Source organism: Malaclemys terrapin, chromosome 10 (assembly GCF_027887155.1).
Source record: "Malaclemys terrapin pileata isolate rMalTer1 chromosome 10, rMalTer1.hap1, whole genome shotgun sequence".
In the NCBI taxonomy this organism is placed as follows: Eukaryota; Metazoa; Chordata; order Testudines; family Emydidae; genus Malaclemys; species Malaclemys terrapin.
In genome coordinates, this window is record NC_071514.1 from 15,888,594 (window position 1) to 15,914,987 (window position 26,394).

At 43.4% G+C, this 26,394-nt stretch overlaps 1 protein-coding gene across 2 annotated transcripts; it reads right to left on the reverse strand.

The window, feature by feature from the left end:
- On the reverse strand, window positions 1-26,180 carry MTHFS (methenyltetrahydrofolate synthetase). Of its 2 annotated transcripts, XM_054040943.1 has the most exons (4): window positions 25,815-25,886; window positions 23,463-23,598; window positions 21,790-22,051; window positions 1-486 (listed from the first exon to the last, which is right to left on the reverse strand). In XM_054040943.1, the coding sequence occupies exons 3-4, from the start codon at window positions 21,995-21,997 to the stop codon at window positions 263-265; spliced, it is 432 nt and encodes a 143-aa protein (XP_053896918.1). In that variant the 5' UTR covers window positions 21,998-22,051; window positions 23,463-23,598; window positions 25,815-25,886; the 3' UTR covers window positions 1-262. The 2 variants fall into 2 exon arrangements, with proteins under 2 accessions (XP_053896918.1, XP_053896917.1); XM_054040942.1 differs by lacking the exon at window positions 23,463-23,598 and having other exon boundaries at window positions 25,815-26,180.
- Window positions 26,181-26,394: the final 214 nt, after the last annotated feature.

Sequence of the window (26,394 nt, forward strand, 5' to 3'; positions counted from 1 at the left end):
TTAGATTAAATTATCTTTATTTTAATAAAATAGTCACCCATTCTTGTTTCTATTGATTTTAGAATAAGATTCACAATAGATATTTGCTAATTGGAATGAGATCAATGCAGTCCTTATTAACATGAATGTAGAGCTTTTTTGTTGTTGTTGTTAAAAATAGTGTATTTTATTGCTACACAAATAATGTATGACTATTACAAGTTTGTGCCTTGATATGAAGTCTTTGGTTGGTCAGTTTGTAGTCAGCGGTATCCAGATGATTTTAGCTATCTTCATAAAGGATTTCATCTATTTGGATATCATTTTCTGCCACTGGCACTGAGTCACAGATCTGTTCCTTGTAAGCCAAGGCAATGGTGTAAGGTTTTCCTTTGGGATGATGCATGCATCGTTCAAGGTAGGTATCATAGTATCCTTTCCCTCTTCCCAATCTGTTGCCGCTTTTATCAAACCCAAGGCCCGGCATGAGGATGAGGTCAAGGCCTCCTGTTGGAAAAGATACATCAAATGAAATAGAGATTAGTGGATTAACAAACCAGTGCCGTGGATTTCCTTATGGCTTAAATATTTACACATATCTGCCGATATTAAGCTAAAATGCTGGTTTTAGATTTTGCTAAATGACGCCTTTTTCTTGCACAGATGAAAAATACCTTGAATATTAAATCTGCAACTTTACATAGTCACCTTATCAAGTGCCTATTAGATCAGCAGCAAAATAATTAGGCCTATGAAAAGCCTGAAGGGAAAAAACACCTACCTTCAAACAAACCCTAGTAAGTGTGGGAAGAAGCAGAAAAGCAACCCACAGTACCAGCCACAAAATGGAGAAGAAAGAGAAATTAAAAGAAAAGATATAGAGGGAGGAAACTTCTTAACACAGTGGTAGAATTTCCTGTAATTGAACCTCCCCCTGGCTCTCCATAAACCAAGCAAGTGAGATGTGGTATGTTCTAAACATAGGCCACTGTGACAAACTTGCTACCTTATATCTAGGACACACCGTACGCTCTTGTTAGCTAGTCGGGTTTTTTTAAATGATTATTCACACTTATTGGGTTGGGGGGAAAAACACTGGTACTAGTAATAATCTTGCTTGAACCATCACTGTCGCTCCCATGGCAGGTCCCTCTTACTCCCAGTCTCCTTGATTCATAAACTTTGGCTTCTATGCTATAGTTCTGTTCTGTGGTGGGGAGCAGAGGCCAAAGAGGGGCTGAGCTGTGGAAACGGATGCATGCTTCACCACCTTCCCCAAGGGTATCTGAGTTTGTGTGGAACGGGGCACCATCGTGGAGCCATGGAGCAGCCACTCTGTATGGCATGTTACCCAAGGTTCAAAGGATGTTCAAGCAGAAATGTACAGAGGACGCAACGCTACTGTAAGCAGTATTAATTCCTCCCTTTGGCCTCTCCCTTTCTGGGAGGCAGTGTGGTGGGCAACAGTGAGCAGCTGCTAGGGGCTTCAGGCAGCAGCACAAAGATGTTGATTCTCCTTGTGGTTGCATCAGGATCTGTCAGCTTTAGTACTGAATTCCCCAGAGCCTGAGGGTTTCAAGGCCAGGCCCCTGCCCCTCTGTGATGCTCACATTCCTCCCCAGTGAGGGCATCAGTCTTCTGAAACCCCAGAAGTTCAGCCTCTTGAAATTCTACAAGAGCTTTTTTCTCTACATGTTTTTCCCACAGGAGGGGAGAGTTTATCCTTTTATGACTGAGCTTCTAATCCCAAGTGGGTTAGCAGTTAGCTTGGATAGGAGAGAAACCCAACTTCTGTTGGCTAAGAAGTCATTCTCCTAAACAAAACAGATATGTGTTCTAATGTATAAATGGTAAAACCTTTACAGGTGATCCACCCAACCAGACTAGGAAAAAAAAAAGCACAGTACATTCAGGATCATTTTTTCCAGCATTAGTAATACTTTGGAAACTGATGTGGTCTGGGGTCAAACCAGTAGGGCAACCAGAATTTAGAGTCTGCTGCCCACCTTGTTTTGACAGATGATTCACATCTCTGCCAAGCAGAAAAAGGAAACCGACTATGCTGAACTACTGCCAAGTTTAGAGGCAGACAACATGTAGAGAACCACTGCTTGTCCTGGGAGTATGAAAAGTCCTGCAAAGGTATCTTCTGAACAAATAAGCCTGGCTAAGCTAGTGCAGCTCTTTGGAACCACGAGCATCACACTTATTGTTTCACAGTGTAAGGAAACAGCGTTCTGTCCGATGCTGCTGTGGCAGGAAAAAAGATTAAAATGAGGAAGACAGAAATATATGGTGAAGCCTAGAAAACACAGCAGAACTGAAAGAATCTGGAGAGGGCATTCATTAACATCCTGCTTACTGTTCCTTATTTGCATTCCAATAATGGTGTTTCAGCAGTGGTGTTTTATTAAAGTTACTTTGATTACTTTACTTCTTCCAGGTATTTTTACAGCTTGCCCTAACTGCAAACCAGCATCTGCCACCATCTTGAATTGCATTGTTCTCATCACAAACCAACATCAAAACGGGACACCTAGTTGACAGATAACGCACTATGAGTCAGGGATGAGGCTCAACACACAAGGCGGTGTAGGGAAGGTTACACTGGAAGTGCTACAGCTGAGAAGGAATGTTTCCAGGGTCTCCACCTGATGCCATGTACAAGTATTAAACTCTGGAAAGTAAGTTAAAAAATACACTCAGGCCAACTCATTTGTACATATAGAGCAGACTGTCAGATTTCCTTTCACTGCTCATCATTCTCGAAAGAAGAATTACCGGTGTGAATGTCCATCCATTCTACCCTTCTGACTAATTAGAATATAAAAAATGCAAAGTGAGATAGTGGAAGTTGTATCTCGCAAATATGGCTTGGGCCAATTTAGTCAACTTGCTTTCAAAAAAGCCCAAGGAGGAACAGCAGGGAATTGACCAATGGGAGGGCTGTGAAATGTTTACTGGTTCCCTCCTACCTGAAATAAAAGGGGAAGTGAGAGCACAGTAGTGGTCTGAACGTTTTGATTTAAAAGGGGAGACAAATGGCAAATAGGAGTAAAATAGGAAAACAGAAGAGCTGGGCAGGAGGTCTTAAAATGCAGTTGTGCCTTAAAAAGTGACACTGTAAAAACAGCATCACGAGGTTCCATGTTTATGGTGTCTCAGCCACTGGAGATCATATGTGCTCAGTTTACAAGTCAAAAGATACATTTGCTGACAAGCCTGCAAACTCAGTCTGGGATCTAGGGGTACGTCTACATGGCAATTAAAAACCTACGGCTGGACCATGCCAGCTGACTTGGGCTAGCGGGGCTCAGGTTAAGGGGCTGTTTAATTGCAATGTAGACATTTGGGCTCGGGCTGGAGCCCGGGCTCTAGCGATCTGAGCTGGGACGATCCCAGAGCTTGGGTTGTAGCCCAAGTGTCTACATCATAATTAAACAGCCCCGTGAGCTTGAGTCAGCAGGCACAGGCCAGCTGCAGATGTCTAACTGCAGTGTATACATACTCTAAAAGTCAAGTGATCTCTTTCCTTCTTAACATTGTCACCAGTAATAAAGGTCAAATTCTCCACCCAGTTACCCATGTACAGCCCCATTCCCTTCAAATTATGCCTCTGCTAACTCTTGCCTTTCATTGGGGCTGCATGAGTATATTTGACTGGCCCTGCGACTGGAACTTAGAAAACAATTCTGCTGATGATGCACAAGGAATAGCCTCGAGCACACTCTCTCTCAGCTCTGTTGAGCTCATAGGGTAAAGAGCAGTAAAAACTTGTTTTAGTCACTGAAGTCAGCAGATATGAATATATGCAAGGGGCAGATCTCCAGAGTAAGAAGGTGCATTTTACACAGTCACTTTCATTTTACTTTATATGTATATTGCAAGCAGGAACAAGGCAAGCGAGTGGGAGTGCTATGGAAAGAGGGAATTGGCAGGGACAATGCTGCGAAGAAATAAATTTTCTGTATCACTTCACTGATGGCACAAGCCACACTTCAATGAATTTAGATATATTAGTTTAAGAAACTGTTGGGGTTTTTTTTCTGGGATCTCTAGAGAACCAGAATCTGTTCTAATGAGCGTGCCCCTCTGCAATCATTGATTTTATGCTGAGTAACTCAAACAAGCTTGTGCAAATCTTCAATATGAAAAATGATGCTGTAAATATTGTAATAGGCACCCTCACACTTTTCAATATGCCAGAGTGCTGTAGAATTTCTTTGCCTTGACTCACAATGTAGTGTCTGATTTCAAAACAACTCACACAGCACAAAATTAAAGTAAAATACCAAACAGGATTTCAGTAGAAAGATGACATGCCATAGGTGCTACCCTACAAGGAAACTAAAGTCAGTTCAGGTAGCATTAGCCCCAAATCCTGCCCCCAGACCCTAATCTCTGTAATTTGGCTGAGTGCTGGAGAGCTCCATCGGAGAAGACTCCTCCGATCCTCAGGCTGCAGGGGAGCAGTGAAGCTCCTTATGACAGGGGTTGGGGACTAACTATAGTGGGATCAGAGGTGCAACCATATAATAATTCTCACAGGAGTACCAGGAATGAAGATGCATAAGACCAGCATCTGCACTGAACAGGGCCTCAACAGGATAGTACAAGGTTGGGGAGGGAAAGTCCCTCTCAACCCCATAACGCTTGCCCCCATACATAGGATCCTTGCGGTAATAGTGACACGTCCAGCCCTGCCACCCAAGTAGCTGTCAGTCATGGACATGCTAGCACCTCGTACCCCCATAGAACCATGCTCCACCCAGTATGGACACTTGCATCCTATTTTCCTTTTCTCCACACACAGCTGGGTCCATGTCCACTGAGGGACAGGGTGGGGATTTGGGCTGTACTATGTAAACAATGGTTTATTTTTATTATCTTTCAAAACCTAAGTGCAGTTTAAACTGGAAAGGAGAGAATGGCTGCATGCCCCATTCATTTGCCTTTCCATATAGGCTTTTTCCTTCTTCTCTGCAATGTCCACAAAAAAGACCATTATCAATGTCAAATATGAGGCTGCCAAAGTATGATTAAAAAAATCAGTGAAAAAAAAAATGAAAATCATGATCTTTGAAAGAGGAATCAGCAATTATGGTGCGTATGTGATTGAGAGCAAAGAATACAGCAGAGTTAACAAGTCTGTATATCTTGGAAGCATAAGCAGTGCTGATGGCCATCTCCATAAGGAGGTGAAAGCAAGAACTGGAAAGACAAGTGGAATTTTTCAAAACTGGCAAATATTTGGAAAAATAAGGAAATTCATAGAAGAACCAAGATAAAGTTATACAGTGTTATTGTGATCCCCACATTGTTACATGCTTCTGAAACTTGGCAAAGAGATGCTTGTGAAGAATACTTGGTGTCAGCTGGTGGGATAAAGTAACTACAGCAGAACCTCAGAGTTACAAACATCTCGGGAATGGAAGATGTTCATAACTCTGAACAAAATGTTATGGTTGTTCTTTCAAAAGTTTACAAGTGAACATTGATTTAATACAGCTTTGAAAATTTACTATGAAGAAGAAAAATGCTGCTCTCCCTTTATTTTTTTAGTAGTTTATGTTTAACAAAGTACTGTACTGTATTTGCTTTTTTTTTTTTTTTTTTTGGTCTCTGCTGCTGCCTGATGGTGTACTTCCAGTTCCAAATGAGGTGTGTAGTTGACTGGTCAGTTCGTAACTCTGAAGTTCTACTGTAACGCTGACGTGTTACAAAGGACTGGCCAACAGACTATAGTGACAATGATCCGAGAAAGAAGGATAAAGCGGTTTGGCCATGTTGTATTGATGTAAAAAAAAAAAACCTGTATTCCTAGACAAAACCTCGATTGGATACCACTTGGAGGAAGAGGGAAAAGAGGAGGACAACAGATGACATATGAGAACACCCTTGAGAAAGATGTTGCTGTCATGGAAACAGACTACAAGGAAGCAAGAAACATGGCATTAGACATACGGAGGAGGAAACACTGGGTTGCCTCATATGTCACAAGGCATGGGAACATTTAAGAATAAAATAATACATAAAATATATAATCTGCAGTATTCACTGCCTACTTATACACTAATACATTGCACTGATAGAGCATCTTCCTTTCAAGGACTTTATACTTTACAAACATTAAACAAGCTTCACAGCATCCCCGTGGGTTTGGAAAGTACAATTCACAAAGGGGTGAAGTGACTTGCCCAAGGATTTGACAAATCAGTGGTAAAGCCAGAAACAGAAACCATGTAGGCATGTTTCCAGTCCCCTGTCCTAATCACGGTTAGCTCACAGTCACTGCCAGTGGTGGGTTGAAACAGGGATACCATTCTAAGCTGATTTAAACAGTGATAAATGAGGCTTCACTTCCTCTTACTGCTGTGGTGGATTTGCCCTCATTAGGCTGTGTGAAGCCACGATCTCACCTCCTCCCACCCTTCCTGTCCCCTTTGGGGCTTCATATATGCCATAAGAATCAGGGAAAGAGCAGCCCCTCTACTCCCCAAAGCACAAGGCCTGCAATTCTGTTTGTCCCTAACATGGGCCATGCAAAGTGCGAGGGAAGACTCCTTATGCCCCCGCTCCATTGTACCCACACAATGCCAAGGCAGAATCTGGGCCTTGGTAGTCAGAAGTAGAATCACAGTGTTTCCTGTGTGCCTGCAAGGGTGTGGCAATGTATGTCAAAAATACATGCTCTCAGCACAGAAGCCTCCTGAGCTTAGGATCACAAAAGGTCAGATAGATAGTAACCAGCTCTATATACCACAGTCTCCCCCTTTCTCAGCAGCCATTTGGCATTTTAAGCATTTTCCTGAAGTACAGCGTTTGTGCTGCTTATATTCTCGTTAGGGCTGTCAAGCGATTAAAAAAATTAATCACGCGATTAATCGCACTGTTAAACCATAATAGAATACCATTTATTTAAATATTTATGGATTTTTTCTACATTTTCAAATATATTGATTTCAATTACAACACAGAATACAAAGTGTATAGTGCTCACTTTATATTTATTTTTGATTACTATTTCTTTTTTTTCCCCTCAGTGCAAATACTTGTATTTTTCAATTCACCTAATACAAGTACTGTAGTACAATCTCTTTATCATGAAAGTTGAACTTATAAATGTAGAATTATGTACAAAAAACTGCATTCAAACATAAAACAAACAATGTAAAACCGGGGTCAGTAAGCACCCTTGCGGGCCGGGCCAGTTTGTTTACCTGCCGCATCCACAGGTTCAGCTGATCGCGGCTCCCACTGGCCGCAGTTCGCCGCTCCAGGCCAATGGGGGTGGTGGGAAGCGGCGCGGGCCGAGGGATGTGCTGGCCACCACCCTCATTGACCTGGGACAGTGAACCACGGCCAGTGGGAGCCGCGATCGGCCGAACCTGTGGACGCGGCAAGTAAACAAACCGGCCCGACCCGCCAGGGTGCTTACCCTGGCGAGCTGCGTGCCAAAGGTTGCCGACCCCGATGTAAAATTTTAGAGCCTGCAAGTCCACTCTGTCCTACTTCTTGTTCAGCCAATCGCTCAGACAAACAAGTTTGTTCATATTTGCAGGCGATAACGCTGCCCACTTCTTGTTTACAATGTCACCTGAAAGTGAGAAGAGGTGTTCTCATGGCATTGTTGTAGCCGGCATTGCAAGGTATTTACGTGCCAGATGCGCTAAAAATTCATATGTCCTTCATGCTTCAACCACCATTGCAGGGGACATGTGTACATGATGATGACGGGTTCTGCTCGATAACAATCCAAAGCAGTGTAGACCGATGAATATTCATTTTCATTATCTGAGTCAGATGCCACCAGCAGAAGGTTGATTTTATTTTTTGGTGGTTCAGGTTTTGTAGTTTCCACATCGGGGGTCGCTCTTTTAAGACTTTTGAAAGCATGATCCACACCTTGTCCCTCTCAGATTTTGGAAGGCACTTCAGACTCTTAAACCTTGGGTCGAGTGCTATAGCTACCTTTAGAAATCTCACATTGGTACCTTCTTTGTGTTCTGTCAAATCTGCAGTAAAAGCGTTCTTAAAATGAACAACATGTACTGGGTCATCATTGGAAATTGCTATAACATGAAATATACAGCAGAATGTGGGTAAAACAGAGCAGGGGACATACAATTGTCCCCGAAGGAGTTCAGTCACAAATTTAACTCACTTTTTTTTTTTTTTTTTTTTAAACAAGCGTCATCAGCATGGAAGCATGTCCTCTGGAATGATGGCCGAAGCATGAAGGGGCATACGAATGTTTACCGTATCTGGCATGTAAATACCTTGCAATGCCAACTACAAAAGTGCCATGCAAATGCCTGTTCTCACTTTCTCGTGACATTGTAAATAAGAAGAAGGCAGCATTATCTCCTGTAAATGTAAACAAACTTGTTTCTCTTAGCAATTGGCTGAACAAGAAGTAGGACTCGGTGGACTTGTAGGCTCTGAAGTTTTACATTGTTTTGTTTTTGCGTGCATTTATGTAACAACAACAAAAAAATCTACATTTGTAAGTTACACTTTCATGGCAAAGAGATTGCACTACAGTATTTATATGGGGTGAATTGAAAAATACTCTCTCTTTTGTTTATCATTTTTACAGTGCAAATATTTATAATAAAAAATAATATACAATTTGATTTCAATTACAACACAGAATACAATATATATGAAAATGTAGAAAAACATCCAATATATTTAATAAATTTCAATTGGTATTCTATTGTTTAACACTGTGATTACAACTGTGATTAATTGCGATTAATTCTTTTTAATCGAGATTAATTTTTTTGAGATAATTGCATGAGTTAACTGCAATTAATTGACAGCCCTAATTCTTGTAACCGCACAGAGGGCCTTGCAGCTTGTGTAATATTTATTTGTTATACCGTGCTTTCAATCCCTAGATCACACATTGATTTGGTAGCATTTGCCACCCACTTTCATAGCTGTGAATGATTGCAGATCAATGGAGAATTGAGCCCAGAGAGCATCATTTACTTTTGTGTTTAAGCCATCCTCCTGAAAAAGATATTCTCTCTCCATAGAATGGACACCATAAGCAACAGGAGACTGGTATATGCACCTGCCTTTTCAACACCACTCAATGCTGACTGCTTTTCAAAAGCTATCCAACATCATGGAATGAAAAGTTTCTCTGATCTCAGAGTTATGCAGCTCAGCTGGGTGACAGATCACAGAAATAAAAATATCTACATTTTATTTTTTTGTAAAGCTTCACTTTTCAAACAGGGAAAAAACTCTAACTGCTTGCTGCCTACAGTTCTATTCTGATTGCATAGACACAAAAGTTAACACGCTCGATTGCCTTCAACATTAAAGATATCCACCCTGGTGGCATACAAAGCACAGAAACATGTACCAGCAGTTGGAGACAGGGCTTGCTTAGCTTGGGAAAGTTCTAATACTAAAGGCTAAGTGCTTGCAAAGGATCTATGCACCTCATCACGTAATGAAATTCTTTATTTCCTTCTAAAAATAATCTCTCTCTACATTTTAGCACAAGATTCATTTAAACATGGGTAAAATTTTCAAAAACATGTAAGGCCCAGATCCTCAAAGATATTCAGTGGGTGTTAGGAAATATCTTTGAGGATCTGGGACTAAGTGACTTAGGGGACTATGACTGGATTTTCAGAAGTGCCATTGAAAGTCCATTGGAGTTAGGCACCTTACCTTGCTTAGGCACTTCTGAAAATCCCATTCTAAGACTCATTTTCAAAAATTACCTAGTCATTTAGGAGCGCATTAACTTTCAATGAAACTTTGGCTGCTAACTGCCTAAATCACTTTTGAAAATGAGACTTAGCCTCCTAAATCACCTATGTGCTTTTCAAAATTTTACTCAAGATAAACCCATTCAACAGCATCCCCAGTTGTGACAAATGGATGGAGGTGGGAAATACACAAAGTGCTACACAGTCACTAGACATGGAGCCAGATTTCCAGCAGTACTTAGTAGCCGTCACTATGGCTCTTACAGACAAGATGCTGAACTCTTTAAAAATCTATCTTCTCAAACCTGGCTGCTTATTTTGGTGCCTAAATGGAAGCAGAGCTCTTTTGAACACCTGACCCAAGACATCATTTGTACTGACATCCAGGGGATGAAGTTTAGACTATTTGTTATGGATTGGAGGATCCAGCCATGGGTACTAATGATGTGAATAATCTAGGAGTGCCTTTTAATAGTGGGGTACTTCCTTTTGAGCCAATTAGGGCACACTCATGGTTATCACTTAACATCATTTCTCATTCACACACAAAGTTTACTGACATTTATTTGGAAGTTTCATTAGCTCCAAGACTCACTTATCTCCAGTGCTGTGCTTTCCCATGCTAGCTTACCCCAGACTACCTCTGGTATAAATTTTCCTTGCTCTGCCACTTGTTTGGTGGGGTTTTGGGGGAAGGACCCGGGTATGTTCTTGGGCATGACTGGGGGAAAGTGAGAGGCTTTTCTGGAATGTTTGTACTTCTGTTGACTGAGGTAAATTACTACCTTTGATTAATGAAGTTAATTTATTTGTATATTAGTATTAATGCTTCTGGGTGGTTATTGCAAGTTTAATTATGGTCAGGGTGCTTGGAGCTTTTGTATGGGCATTCTTTTTTAATGTAAGGTCTTTAGGGCAGGGACTGTCTTTTTGTTCTGTGTTTGTACAGCAGCTAGCACAATGGTGCCCAGGTCCACAAGTGGGGCTGTTAGGCGCTACCCAGGGCCGGCTCTGAATTGGAGGGAAACCGCCCCTTAGAATCTGCCACTCCAAGCACGAGCTTGCTCGGCTGGTGCCTGGAGCTGGCCCTGGTGCTACCACAACATAGATAATAAATAGATAGATAAGAATAATGTTATATCTAAATAAATAAATCATTTGGTAAGTAGCAGTGATGCTAAGCTGAGGGGCCTTTTCCCTGCCTGGTCTGGATGGGGCCAGCACAGCTGCTGCAGTTGTTAATAACGCTAATACTTCAGCTCTAAATTTTAGAAAAGTCCTGAGCTTTTGTGGAAATATTTGAATTCAAAAGCAGAGTCTTGGGTCATTGCAGAGGTTGCACTATCTGAAATGACGGGTGTAAATGAGAAACTTCTCTTGATCAGTTTATTGGCACTTGATTTATTTACAATGTTAATCAGCATCCTGAGTTTTAAAGGGCTACAGCCATAATTCTTCCTTAAGCACTGCAGTCCAGACCCTTCCTCCAGCACAAAAGCCCACATCACTGCACTGTATGCTGAGGAGTTCTTTGGAGCCTGGAGAAGAGCCCCTTACCACCACAGTGCCAGATGATTCTGCTGCTGCTTCGTAAACACTGCTCCAGACCTCAAGGCCAGAACAGCCTCTGTGGTGCCTGTGCACCACTCCTCCTGCAGAAGGAATGGCCAATGAATTCACATCACAGCAGGTCCACAGTCCTTGCTACAGCTGCTTCCTTGGCCCACCTCACCGTCAAGTTCCCACTGCACAGGGAGTTCTGATACAGCTGGGCTCCATAGTTCACAAGAGGTGCTCCCTTGGAGCCCCTGCCCCCAGCAGTGGAATCACACTGGTTACACTGCAGGCAGTGCCATGTGCATGTCCACAAGAGGTGGTGGTGACCTATGTTGACATTCTCTATGCCAGTGTTTCCCAAACTTGGGACGCTGCTTGTGTAGGGAAAGCCCCGGGCGGGGCGGGGCAGGCCGGGCCGGTTTGTTTAACTGCCGCGTCCGCAGGTCCGGCCGATCGCGGCTCCCACTGGCCGCGGTTCACTGCTCCAGGCCAATGGGAGCTGCTGGAAGTGGCATGGGCTGAGGGACGTACTGGCCACTGCTTCCTGCAGCCCCCATTAGCCTGGAGCAGCAAACCGTGGCCAGTGGGAGCCGCGATCGGCCGGACCTGCAGACGCGGCAGGTAAACAAACTGGCCCGGCCCGCCAGGGGCTTTCCCTACACAAGCGGCATCCCAAGTTTGGGAAACACTGCTCTATGCAATACCATTCACTCAGAAAAATCCCAGTGGAATACTGTCCCTTTATACATTAAGATCCCCCAAAAGTATATCCATCCAATACGACTCAGAGTAAGTTAAATATTTTTTGTTATTACTTCAATAAAATATTTTGCAGAAAACAGAATCATCAGTGGACTTTACAAACAGGTATTGAGCAACTCAGCATTTATCCATCTACTCATTCATGTCAATGTTTTGTGTCAGCACTAAACATTAGTCTTCACAATTCACACTTGTCCTGCTGACCTATGGCTTAATAAAATATTTACACCTCTCCCTGCGAAACTACATGATTCCCATCAGTCATACAGGTTTAAAACAGATGAGTGGCAGTAATTCTTTCATTAGCAAAGTTGCAAAATACACTAATAATGCTCTTTGCTCAGCTTCTATTCCAATATGCTGAGATACAAATAAACATTCTCATTCCATTTTTAGTCCCTTTTTTAAAAATACATTCTTGTAAATTTAGTGCCCAAGAATGGGAGAAAGAAGAACAGGAGTACTTGTGGCACCTTAGAGACTAACAAATGTATTAGAGCATAAGTTTCGTGGACTACAGCCCACTTCTTCGGAGGCTTACAGCACTGTCTGGAGCCAGATACAGAGTACATGTCCGTATTGCACAGACATTCCTACTAGCTTCACCAATAAATATCCTTTCATTTACAATCAGAGCCTCTAGTGGCATCATTTTAAGACTTGAGCCAAAACTGTAGCTGGTTTCACAATATGAAAAAGACTATGTTAGGGATCAGACTGAAACCATCACATGCTGCCTTTCACTTGTGATTTAAGTATATGTCAGCTCAGGTTTAAAAGTTTAGTACGTCCCCTTTTCAGAATTTGCTAGGAGAAATGCAAATTTAATTGGAGTGGTTCTTTGAAGTATTTTCATAAAGTACATTACGTAAGCAAAGCATGTAAGCCACATTCCTCACTAAAGCCATTTAAAACACTTTCTGGTTTTGCGTGTCCAAAGTAAAAGAAATCATTGCTTAGAAATGCTCTGGTTATCTGCCTTAATATTTCCTTCTTTGATAGGTGAGTTATTTGCTCCCGTAATCCTGAGCAAAGAGGCTAGAACAGGGGTCGGCAACGTTCGGCACGCGGCTCGCCAGCGTAAGCACCCTAGCGGGCCGGGCCAGTTTATTTACCTGCTGACGCGGCAGGTTTGGCCGATCGCGGCCCCCACTCGCCGCGGTTCGCCGTCCCGGTCCAATGGGGGGCGGCGGGAAGCAGCGTGGGCTGAGGGATGTGCTGGCCATGGCTTCCCACCATCCCCATTGGCCCGGGACGACGAACCGCGGCGAGTGGGGGCCGCGATCGGCCAAACCTGCCGCGTCAGCAGGTAAATAAACTGGCCCGGCCCGCTAGGGTGCTTACCCTGGCGAGCTGCGTGCCGAACGTTGCCAACCCCTGGGCTAGAATAACTTGACTGGGAAAACACAGATAGTGAAAGCTTTCTGGCGCTAAAGGAGTTGCACCTGGGTAAATGCAAAGTTAAGACAGCAAAATACAGAGCACCTGCTAAGGAGCCAAAAGGAGGAGGAGAAATCTATGCAAGAGCTACTTTGCAACCTTTTGTTAGATCAGCAAATGCTAGTCACAAAGCTTCTGCTTTAAAGAAACTTGCAACAGCACTGGCATTTGAAGTGTTCATGCCAGGATGGACCTTACACTTGTAAAACAGTATAAAAATATGAGGATTTTAGGCTTGGTCTACACTGCAAACTTGTTTCTGTACTACTACGTCGCGCTCAGAGGTGTGAAAAATCCACACCCCCGAGCGACACAGTTATATCGACCGAACTCCTGGTCTAGACAGTGCTATGTAGCTAGGTGGTCTTCTCCTGTTGACATAGCTACCGCCTGTCAGGGAGGTGGAGTACCTACGCTGAGGGGAGAAGCTCTCCTGTCGGCATAGGTAGCATCTTCATTAAGCACTGCCGCTGCACCTCTGCAGTGCTGTATGTGGGGACAAGCCCTCAGTGTACATGACATTTTCAAACCTTATTATTCAGCTTCCCTGTATCGTTATTATCTGTACACTTTAAAATCAATAAAAATGACTACATCGAAATATGACAGATAAAAAAAAAATCCCCAAACTATAAACTATTTATAACAGATTATGCTTTGTTACTATCAATATTTCTACTCCATTGCTGGAGCAACTAAATTGCCTGTGAAATATAAACCATTAAGATGTAAGCCATTAATTTCTTCTTTGATGCATAAACATAACTCCCATAAAGAGTTAGTCCACAGGATAGAAAGGTTAGGAATGTTTATATGGCAGGGTTTATTGTGCATGTAGTCAGCAGGTAACTGCACCACTGCCATCCGTGTCAGACATGTTTTATAATCACAGTGACTGAGAATGGCTGCTTTCTACCACTATATTTCTTACACACAAACCTTGTACAGATGATCAGCTTTATAAAAATGACCACACCTGGAATCCCAGCACCCACTCGGTGATTGCTCATTTTTTTAGACATTAGGTTAGAACGTTTGCTCTCCCCTGTGTGTGACTGCAATGCCTAAACAAGATTTTAATTATAGGAGACAGCAAAAATGACACTAACTCGTGCTACTAGATCTGTAGAATCCTGACACCTGCTGGTAAAGGGAAATCATCGCATCACTTCAGAGCACAAAAGTGCTGGCTTGATGGGTCTAGTCCTCACATCACAAATACTCAAAATAATTACAGTCAGCACAAGCTGGAATTGTTGAACCAAAAGGTGATGCTGACGCTGAGTTACATCCTTACTCACATTATGAAGCAGCAGGAGAATCATCCCGCACTCTGGCGCTGAGGAGCCCTCCTTCTCCAGGCTCCAAGGTACTTCCCAGTGTACATGATGAGGAGGTGCTATGAGTTAATTGTATTACAAACTGGTCAACTGCTAGTCATCTCAGCAATGAGGACAAGGATTAAATGGGCCAAGGAGGGAGATCTTCTCTCACTACAGATGGTCCATCCAAGACCAGGCTGAAGCACACTCTTGGGCAGCCTGGAGACGTATCTACTCCTATTGCCCATACTGTCTCTACTCTGTGGACAAAGAGAGGGGTACAGGCTCCAATGCTGCCAATCCAGCTCTACATTTACTCCAAAAGTCATGAACAAAAATCATTTGTAAGAATAAAAGCAATGAAGATAAAATCTCTCTTTAAATTAGTCTCACTGAGGGAGAAAGTAATACTCGCATGTTCAAATTTTTCTCTTAAAACTCTGATATAGGTCTCAGGCCATAATCCAGAACAACCTGTTACTTGCTTTTGAAAGACTTCTGTATCTAGGAAACAGTACCAAGAAAACAACAGTGTTATTGTTCACACTGTAATAAAATTAGCCCTCTTTGAGGCAAAACACTTCAGAGCCACTTGCAGTGAATTTACAACCTTTTACAATGCCATTTCCATTTTCCTTTACACTTCAATTAATTACAGAAGAAGTAATCTTTTCAGTTGTTTTGCTGAGTGAGAGAGATTAACAAGGACATTTTATGCACGGTGAATAGTGATACAACACTTAAGTGTGATTAAAAGGAACAGCAACCTTTTGAAGAGTTAATGAACTTTACAAAAGTGAACAGCTTTAATATTCCAAAGGATTTTAGAACTTCAACAACATGCTGTTGGTTAGATATGCCGTTAGAATTAAGCCATATTTTGTTCATTTTCTACAAGCTACACCAGGGGTCGGCAACCTCTAGCACGCAGCTCGCCAGGGTAAGCACCGTGGCGGGCCGGGCCAGTTTTATTTACCTGCTGACGCGGCAGGTTCAGCCGATCGCGGCCCCCACTGGCCGCGGTTTGCCGTCCCGGGCCAATGGGGGCGGCAAGAAACCACGGCCAGCACATCGCTCGCCCGCGCCGCTTCTCGCCGCCCCCATTGGCCCAGGATGGCGAACCGCGGCCAGTGGGGGCCGCAATTGGCTGAACCTGCCGCGTCAACAGGTAAATAAAACTGACCCAGCCTGGCAGGGTGCTTACCCTGGCGAGCCGCGTGCCGAACGTTGCCGACCCCTGGGCTACACAAAAGGAGTTCACAGTAAAGAAGTTTAAAACATTACAAAATGATGCCAGTGAAATCCACCTGCTTTTGTACTTCAGCAGTTCATTTATTTATTACATTCCAAAGAAAGGGAGAGCAGCAGTGGTAAGGGAAAAGGGATATGTTATGAAAAGAGACTGGAAAGATTGGGATGGTTTAGTTTAGAGAGGAAAAAAATACAAGGTGATATAACAGAGCTTTAAAAGAACAATTAATATTATAGAGAAGGTAAATCAGGTGGTCATAGTTACCCTCTCATAATACAAGGACAATAGGCCAGTTGATGAAATTGAAAGGTAGCAAATTTAAAATGGATACAAGGAAATATATTTTTATATTACACATAATTAACCTGTGGAATTAATTGCCACCAGGCAATATTAAGGCAAAAAGCTTAGCACAATTCCAGATAGGATTAGATTCTTATAATAATGATGAGAAAGAGAGAAAATATGGACACATTATTACATAGCTATACACTCAGGGGTTTCTCGAACCTTTCACTGAAGTATCTGACATTAGAAACGGTCAGAAACAGGATACTGAACAAGATGCAACACTGGGCTTATCTAGAATGACAATTCCTATGTTACAAGAGAGGAAGAATCATCTCTTCACCAAAAAACTCAACACCAGAATATTAACAACCCACTAGAACTGAACTGATTCTTCCTATGCAACAAAATACTATGGCTCATTGTCTTCAAGTAGAAGTTCAATCCAAACTTTAAATCATTTCATTAAAAAATAAATTACATTAAGAGCTAAGCCTCAATTTTCAATTTGGTTTCATGCCATGGTCTCAGTTTTTCTTTTTATGACCATTCTAAAGAAATTTCAAATTATAATCTATCCCCTGACATATATTGTACTGTAAATTTTAATCAAGTCTCCCCAAAGAGAAGACAACCTACTAGTACCCTCAATTACTTTAAAATCTTGTTTGGAGAATTCTGTTTTCCCACTATGCAGTAATATTTAACATCATTGCTTCCAACATATCCATTTATCCAACATTCAGAACATACTTTCTTTCAATCTGTCTCAGTAACCCCCAGAGTATTGTATGCAATGTGTCTTATTTCAGAATGCTTAACACAGTTTTATAAGCTACCATCATATTTTCATGTATAGCTATTGAACAACTAATGTATCTGAAGTGACATAAAAGACATTTACTTTGCTTTCAGTTATACTATTTTCCTCTTATATTGTTTTCTATTTCTAAACTCCTTTATATGCCTCATATTTCCAAGTTCTCTTATTCCTGGTGCACTGTTTTTAAAATTTCAGCCTCTTATCTTTTTTAAAATGCCATCTTTCTTTTGTAGCCATATGTTTCATGTGATCCTCTCAATAATATACTGCCAATCCATATGTCCCAACATTAAAGGCTCTATATATTTTTAAGTTGTTAAGAATTCTGAGATGACTATCACTACCAAAGTCCTGTGTGCAGTGAGTGCAACATAAATAAATAGTAGGACTTTAAAGGTGGCTAAAACAGTGTATTTCCATCTAAAAATATTTCCTCCAGGTATTTCCCAATGGCAAACTTTGAAATGGGGCTAATGCTCCCTCAATAACAATTTCAAAGTACTTACCAGTGGGTTGCTGCAATTGTAAATTGAAAGTATCCATTTTCCTTTCAATGGGATCATGCTAACTGGTGTAAGCAGCTCTACTCAACTCTACTCTAATGCATCCCCAGAGCAGGTCCATCCTGTGCACTGAATTAGACAGGAGTTTTGTGTTAAAAATAGTATGCTATCATGTAATTAAAGACTGACTCAAAACGCAGACTCACAAGGGGGCTGAACTTTGACTTTGTCACTGTTGCACATTTGCTCGTTTTATTGCTTAGTATCTAGAAAGGCCAACAGAAAGCAACATTTTAAACGACAAATGACCGGTGTCATTTTTACGTGGTAGAGAGGATGAAAGATTTCCTCTTAGAGAAATTGTCTTGATCTATTTTTACGTCAATAATGTGTGTAATGTTGTGCACTGCCAAGATGAAAAGGGACAATCCTGATCTAACAGAGAAAGACTATAATTAAAGGGAATATCTATCTGTTAGAACCTGGAATGCAAACCCAAGGTTTAACAACACAATTCATAGACTAGATAGTGAGCTATCCTCCTTAAGAGTCAGACTTGTGAGATGCAAAGAAGTTTTACAGATAAAACAGAAAGCTCAGATCCAGATTGTCATGTATAAATGAATATAGTCCAGGGGTCAGCAACGTTCGGCACGTGGCTTGCCAGGGTAAGCACCCTGGCGGGCCAGGCCAGTTTTATTTACCTGCTGACGCAGCAGGTTCAGCCGATCGCGGCCCCCAATGGCCGCGGTTCGCCGTCCCGGGCCAATGGGGGCAGCGAGAAGCGGCGCGGGCGAGCGATGTGCTGGCTGCGGCTTCTCACCACCCCCAATGGCCCGGGATGGTGAACCACAGCCAGTGGGGGCCGCGATCGGCCGAACCTGCCGCGTCAGCAGGTAAATAATACTGGCCCGGCCCGCCAGGGTGCTTACCCTGGCGAGCCGCGTGCCAGAGGTTGCCGACCCCGATATAGTCAGTGGTGACATAACTTATTTATGTACCTGCAAGATATTTCATGGAAAGTAATAGTAATATATGCAAGCAATGGGAACTTTACTATTAATACACCATGTTATCTACTCATAAGAATGTAAATACCATTCATCACTACAGTATTTGATAACATCATGGAGATAAAGGATTCAGACATTTATAATTACAATGGATGATAAGGGTGGTAACAAAGCAGTTTGGCATTCCTGCATATATACCAAAGTTTAATAAATATGGCAACAGCCATAATAAAAATATGGCAACAATTCTTTGCACAGGTTCTGTATGTTTTTCTGTTAGGAATAGTCTGTCTACTTCATGTCTCACCATGCAATAGCCTCAAAGACCCTAAATGCACTTTCTAACCTTCCAAAAGCTATTCAGGGGAAGAGGAGGGAGGTCTGCATTTCCAGTCTCTGAACAGGATAACCCCTGAACTCATCTAAAGATATCACAAATTGATAATAATAAGGTTCCATACAGGAAGATTGAAGAGGAAAACTCAACCCCCTCAACCCAGGACCAAAACATGTGTTGCCAGGCGCGCGCGCACACATCAGTCGTTATTACAGAGAACCGAAAAATGGGGAACATTTTTTCCTAATTCTTTTTAAAATTCAAACTTTCATCAAAACATTGACATTTGAAAAACTCTGACCAGCTTTAGCTGCTATTCCAGCCCCTCTGGCACTACTTGCAGTGGGAGGTACAGGATCCATGTAAACATGCCTCCCCAGGCTGCCCTATTGCAGACTTCTGTGCCAGGCTCCTTCCACAGTGCACAAGAGCTACAGTGGTCCCTACATTACCCCTCCTTATAATAATAATTAATGGAGATATCCTATCTCCTAGAACTGGAAGGGACTTTGAAAGGTCATACGAGTCCAGCCCCCTGCCTTCACCAGCAGTACTGATTTTGCCCCAGATCCCTAAGTGGCTCCCTCAAGGATTGAACTCACAACCCTGGGTTTAGCAGGCCAATGCTCAAACCACTGAGCAATCCCAGTCTCCTCGCCCTAACTGTAGGTGAGTTTCACCCTATGATTTTCCTGTTTTCTCATTCTGATTTCTAACTTAGGCTTGTTAAATGCAACTAACTATAGTTCATCACACATAGTAAGTTGCCTCGTATGGCTGAACTAAGCTTAACTAAATAAAACGCTAAGACATTTTAAGAGCCACGTTCCAAAGACCTCAAACCTGCTGATTAATGATTTACAGAATTTCATGTAAGACAGACAACAGGAAAGGAAGTAACAACAAAAAATGCTGAATACAGGGGAAAGAAAGAATGACCATAGGAGGCAAATGAAATCACCTGCCATCTAACATGTGAATATAGAGAATTCTAAAGTGAGAAAGACAGACAAAAGAGAATAAATTAACAAGTCAATCAACTGAAACAAAATAAAGTGAAAATGCTGATAGATGGAGACTTAGTACTGATGCTATGCTGATAACACTAAATGACTAAAGAGAATTCCCATGAAAGAAAACTAATGCTTCTGGGAAAAGAACATGCTAATAAGAAACATTTAAAAATCCAGTTAAACTGAATTGGTTTGAATTGCTGCAGTATCCAACTTCCAGGAGCTGTTGGCGACTTCACCCAATGTGTGCAATCTGGTTAGTCTCTGGATAGGTGAGCAACTCTCAGGCCTTGTCTACACTGGCAAGTTTCTGCACAGTAAATAAGCTTTCTGAGGTGTAACTCCCGAAATGTACGCACTGCCAAGCCATTCTGTGCGCAGATGCTCAGTTGGAGCGTTGCAAAAAAAAAACATCTCGACAAGAGTCGGAAGCCTTACCGCACAGAGGCTCCAACACTGTATTGGCAGTGTAAACACATTACAGCGCAGAAAGCAATCAATTGGCCTCCAGAAGTGTCCCATAATCGCTCAAGTGGCTGCTCTGCTCGTTGTTTTGACCTCCCACGGCTGCCCTGAAGGCATGTGCCCCTCCCCTTTCAAAGCTCAGTTTCTAAATGCCCTTGAAAAGCAGCTGGCAATGTAGTAGGATGCCCATGGAACAATGTGATTGGGAAACCTGCATCATGTGATGCTGTGCCTGCCCCATGAGGCATTGCAAACCCTTCCCAAAGCACCCTGCGGCCAGTTGCACAGTGGGATAGCTACCACAATGCACTGCTCTCTTTGCCATTGCAAGAGCTGCTAATGTGGATGCGCTCCACCGTCACAAGGAGCACAGTGTGGACACGCAACAGTGGTTTAATTCCAGCACTTTTATTAAAGTGGTATAACTTGTTGCGCAGAAACTCGCCACCGTAGACATACCCTCAGAATCAGGTTTCCCACATGAATTCAGCATTTGCTTTCCATTAATATTCTTAAATATTTCTGCCAGTGAAGATGTTCACTGAAGTATTTTCAGAAAGCAAACAAAGAAGGAATGTGCACAAAGGCAAAGCAAGTTTGTTTATAATTTGTGGGCAGTTGGAGAGGGTTGTACTGAAGAGCTGGATGTGGTGGGGTTTGATTTGGAGGTCAAATGGCAGTAAAATTAGTTTTCTACAGACTAGAATTTTTATATGACTTCTAAAAGTTTGTTAGTTTTATATCTTGTAAAGTGCCAAGAGCCAGAGGCTGAAATGAATAAACAAATGAAAATGTGAATGAATAATGACAGAAAATAAATTGAAATATTCCCCCAGCTCTAGTAGAAAGTGCTTTTATTTTGCAGTCTAAGACCTCAATCCTAAAAGCTATTCTGCAGGCTCTGCGAAGACACTAGGATACATCCACACAACAACAACATTTAGGATCCAGGATTCTATAAAAATTCCTACATTCCAGCTTACAACTTCCAGAAATTAGGATATCAGGAACCAGACTGCATTCTAACACACTGTCCTTCCCTTCTAATAGCTTCTTATTGACCCCAGGCAACTCCTACTCATTGAGTCTGAGGATGGGGCTACACTACAAATTAAGTCGTCATAAATTGGGTCACTCAGGGATTGAATTAGCTACCCCCTTCAGCAACATACGCCAACTGAAGCGCCAGTGGGGACAGTGCTACGTCAGCGGGAGAGCTATTGTCAGTTGTGAGGGCTGGAGTAAGCTCCCTAGTGTAGGCATCGCCTGAGATTCAGCATCAGAAAGAAGGAAACACTTACCCCCAGACAAAGCTTCTTCCCTTACATCATTATCACAAGGCTGATGAATGTTCCAAGATGTCAAAGGAAGTGAAGAAATTTCTTCAGCGGAAGTTAACTTGACCATATCCATGTGACTGCTCCGGGGCTTGTACTGTGGAATGAAACACTCCTTCCCTCTCTGAAATATGTCTTTAATGATTTCTTCTGTCTCAATTTCGTCTTGCATACTCAGAAAGATTGCAATTCTTTGGGACTCTTGGTACTTGGAATGCCCAATCACCTACATGGGAAATTATTGCAATGAGGTTTAAAAGCTTATGAAAAGATCCACTTATTCTTTTTACATAAAAAATCAGGTTTAAGCAATATTCTCTGTGAAAAGGTTGAAAATATTAAAGAGAGAGTTTATGTTTCACATCAGGAAAACTTTTTCCTCCCACCCCGGTGTTTACTAAAAGTGAAATTAACATAGATGATTTTGTGTACTCAGTTTATAAACCATATTAGCATTACTGAGGATATAGCAACATAGCTCTGGGACAGCAGCATTTGTGAGATAACTCATGGATGGAACATTTCCCTCTTGTCACTAGCACAGGACCAGTGTTCTGTATATTTTACTGATCCTATAAGCATTTGTACTTTATGCATTTTTAAAATGTATAGTGCAAGCACGTTCAGACAACCAACATCACTGCAGAAAAAAGTGCATGGGACAGGGAGATCCTAGTCCACAGAGCAGAGAAAGTGTTTGTATTCCTCATTTATGTCATACATTTTGTCCCACACTTGGGTCTTGGCACGTGAGAAGTACATCAATGACAGTGTCAATGTCCAAAACTCAAAAGAAAAAGCTAGCTAAAAGCTTTAGCTCAGGCAAAGAGTTGTTTCCTCCTGCCTACCTAGGAAAATAAGCTGAGGCTCAATGCCTTGCAAGATCAGGCCCTTAGTTCTTTAACCCAAACTGACCTTTGTACAGGAGTTTGAGGTCCCAAATGCTTCTGCTGATAGGCAGTCTTACTGCTGCCCACTCTCCTAGCTGATCTAGGGAATGTCGGAGAAATTGCCTTTGCACTTGTTTGATCTAAAAGAGGCCCTCTAGACCAAAAAGCTGGACAAGGGAGAGAATTAGAAATTGCATATGTGGTGTGCGTGATAAAATGTAAAAAGTTTCAGATCTTGCATAACACCCTCCTGAACCACAATGAAATTTTTAAAAAGGGTTTTTAAGGCCAGGGTCCTGATTGCCCTGCACCTTGTGTCATCACTTACAACAGTACAAAGCAAGTATAATATGCTTCCATTCTGATTTGAAAGTGATTTACACTCAACTTTGTAGTGGTGCAAATGCAAAGTGCAGGGCAATATAGGAGCTACGCTTATTAATTTAGTCTTATTTAATGGGACTGGAGTATGCAGACCAGAATTAGAATTCTCTTTTGTGTGTCTGTATAATCCTGGGCTAACTCCCTTTCTACGCTTTGACCCTTGTCACTTTCCTTTTTTTATAGTTATCTAATTCTCACCTATATTCCTTTTTCTACTTGCACTTGTTTTTAATCCTTACTTAATTTTTCTCCCTCTCCTCTGACTAAGTCTCTTACATTTATTTAAAAAGCCTATAGTTGTTTGGCTATTCCCCCCTTTGTGTGTACGTAATATATAAAAACTAAATCAATTGTATCTCTTGCCTTTTAAAAAAATAATTATCCCATTCCCACTCTTCTCCTCTCTCTCTCTTCAGGTTTCCTCTTCCACCTACTCCTCCCCTTCCACAGTCTGGAAAATTCATAGTGTGATCAATGCATGGTGCAGTTACATTGTGCCCTTGAAGACAAATACAATCAGACAGTCATTCACATTAGTACCAACAGCCAGAAGATGTCTCCCTGGCCCAGGCAGTAGCTCCTGTCACACCACAGAAGTTTCCAAAGAGAAAACGCTTTGGCCTTTGTACATTAGCTGTTGACTATTATTGCAGAATCAGAGCATGCAAACAGCATGACTTTAATCAGGAACACAAACATTAAGCAAGCACAGTCATGCAGTAGCTAATTAAATACTAGTAAGAAGGTCAGCCTAGTGCAGCTATTCCAATTTGAATTTAAGATCTTTCCAAGACGGGAATTTACGTAAAGGCATTCATCAAGATCTAAGTAAAGTAGTCAAGTCTCTTTTATCCTTCTCAACTGCAATTCCTATCATCTGTTATGAAGATATTTTTCAGCCTTTGCTCAAGATGTTTTCTCAACATTTTCAAACATTTCTCGATGCCCACTACACTAGTCTCCTGATAATGAAGGTAATTCCTTTATCTCAATTTACCACTGACAATCTGTTTGAAAAGAGCTTTGGATTTAGATTTTCACTGTATATTTTGCAAATATTTAAATCCCTGGCCTTGCAAACTCTTACACATGGGCTACTCACAGCAGTAAAGTTAAACACTTGTGTGTTTGCAGAATCAGGCCTTAGTCTGTTTACGTATTCTGCTGCAAACTAGACAGTGGCCCAGTATCTTCCCTTTAGGCGAACCCAACTTTATCACTTCCGGGTCGGATGTTCAAAACCTTTCAGCATTGCCATAGCTCTGCCCCCACTGATACCAATGGGAGTTTTACTATTGAGTCCAATAGGACCAGAAGTTGAGCACATGCACAAGTGTTTGCATGATCAGGGCCTCACAACTCAGCCCAAATTCATTTAAAGGCCTGTTATGAACCTTCTGAGCCTACCTATAGCTTCTCATTGGTTTTAAATTATGCATTTAGCAGCATCAGTTTAGTTCAGGGGTCGGCAACCTCTGGCACGCGGCTCGCCAGGGTAAGCACCCTGGCGGGCCGGGCCAGTTTATTTACCTGCTGACATGGCAGGTTCGGCCGATTGCGGCCCCCACTGGCCGCGGTTCGCCGTCCCGGGCCAATGGGGGCGGCGGGAAGCGGCACGAGCGAGCGATGTGCTGGCCGCGGCTTCCCACCGCCCCCATTGGCCCGGGACGGCGAACCGTAGCCGGTGGGGGCCGCGATTGGCCGAACATGCCGCGTCAGCAGGTAAATAAACTGGCCCGGCCCGCCACGGTGCTTACCCAGGCGAGCTGTGTGCCAAACGTTGCCGACCCCTGGTTTAGTTGGTGCTGTTCAAGTCACAAACAGCAGCCAGTCCAAAGAACTCTCAGTAGAAGACAGGCTATGGGCTTGTCCACACTGGAATAAAAGGTGTATATTTATAATATGGTAGCTGACAGGTTTTTAAACCCTAAGGGAGACAGAGCAAGTTGTATTTTAACATGTGTTAATTAGTTGAGGTGAACTCTATGCGCCGCTACCCTAACTACACTAGTGTTTAAAAACATGTTGGAACACATGTGTTAGTTTAGCTACCCTCCCCTCACCCCCTTTTCTTTTAAAGAAATACTTCATTATCCTAGTGTGGCCAGGCCCCTAGTTAACAGGCTACACTGGAAAATCCAGAGCTGATTTAAAGGTTATTCATTGTTTTAATATTATGAACATGCAGCCCTGGAGGAAGCAATATGTATTTTGGGTGGGATATGAACCGGGGTCTGGCACACAACCCCAGAGATCAGTCCACCTGGGGGGCATGGGTCTGGAGGCAGGAGTGGAGAGCAGGGCAGAGGTTTAAGGGAGAGGTAGGGAGAGTTCTGCAGCAGATTCAGGCATCTGGAGGCTCATCTGCACCTGGGGCGGGGGAAGCACCCCCAAATCAAGGCTGGCCCAGAGCCCCAACTTAGGGGCAGGGCGGCCTGGCCCTAGAGGACTGGCGGGGCCTGCGGCTGGTATTCGGGGCACGCTGGAGCCCGCGGGACTCCCCGCGGGAGGGCTCCGGCCTCCAAGGCGACCAGGGCTGAGCGGGGAGAAGGGCGCAGGCGGGGTCTCCGTCCCTGCCCCGCAAACGCGGGAAGCCCGTGAGTCACCGACCTCTACTAGCTGCTGCTAGTCCCAGGGCGGGGGAAAGGCCGGAGGAAGCCCAGCTACAGGGTCCTAGCCCCGGGCCGCTCCTCAGCCCGGCCGCCGGGCACCCACCTTGCGGCTCAGCAGGCGGGACTGGCGCTGCTTCTCCGCCTCGCTCAGCGCCCTCAGCCGCCGCTTCAGCTCCGCGCGCAGCGCTTGTTTGGCGGCTCGCAGCGCCGCTGCCATGTCGCTGGACTCGCCAGCCGGGCCGGGTCCCTCCCCTCGGCTCTCCATGCGCAGCATGAGCCCCCGGCTGTTCGCTGCTCTGCGCCCCGCGCCCCGCCCCCTCCCCGAGGCCTGCTTCCCAGCGAGCTGCCGCGCTCGGGCCCTGAGCGCTAGAGATCTCATAGGGATCCCCAGCGCCGCGGCCCAGGTCCCCGCTGCCCCATTGGTTTCTGGTTCCCCGTGCCCAGGGGGATCCATAGCGTCCACAGGCCCTCACTGCCCAGGGGGATCCCCAGTGCCCAGCCCCCGGTGCCCGATTGGTTTCTGGTTTCCCCTTGCCCAGGGGCATCCCCCAGTGCCCAGCCCCCGCTGCCCGATTGGTTTCTGGTCCCCGTGCCCAGGGGGATCCCCAGTGCCCAGCCCCCGGTGCCCGATTGGTTTCTCGTTCCCCGTGCCCAGGGGGATCCACGCGTCCACAGGCCCTCGC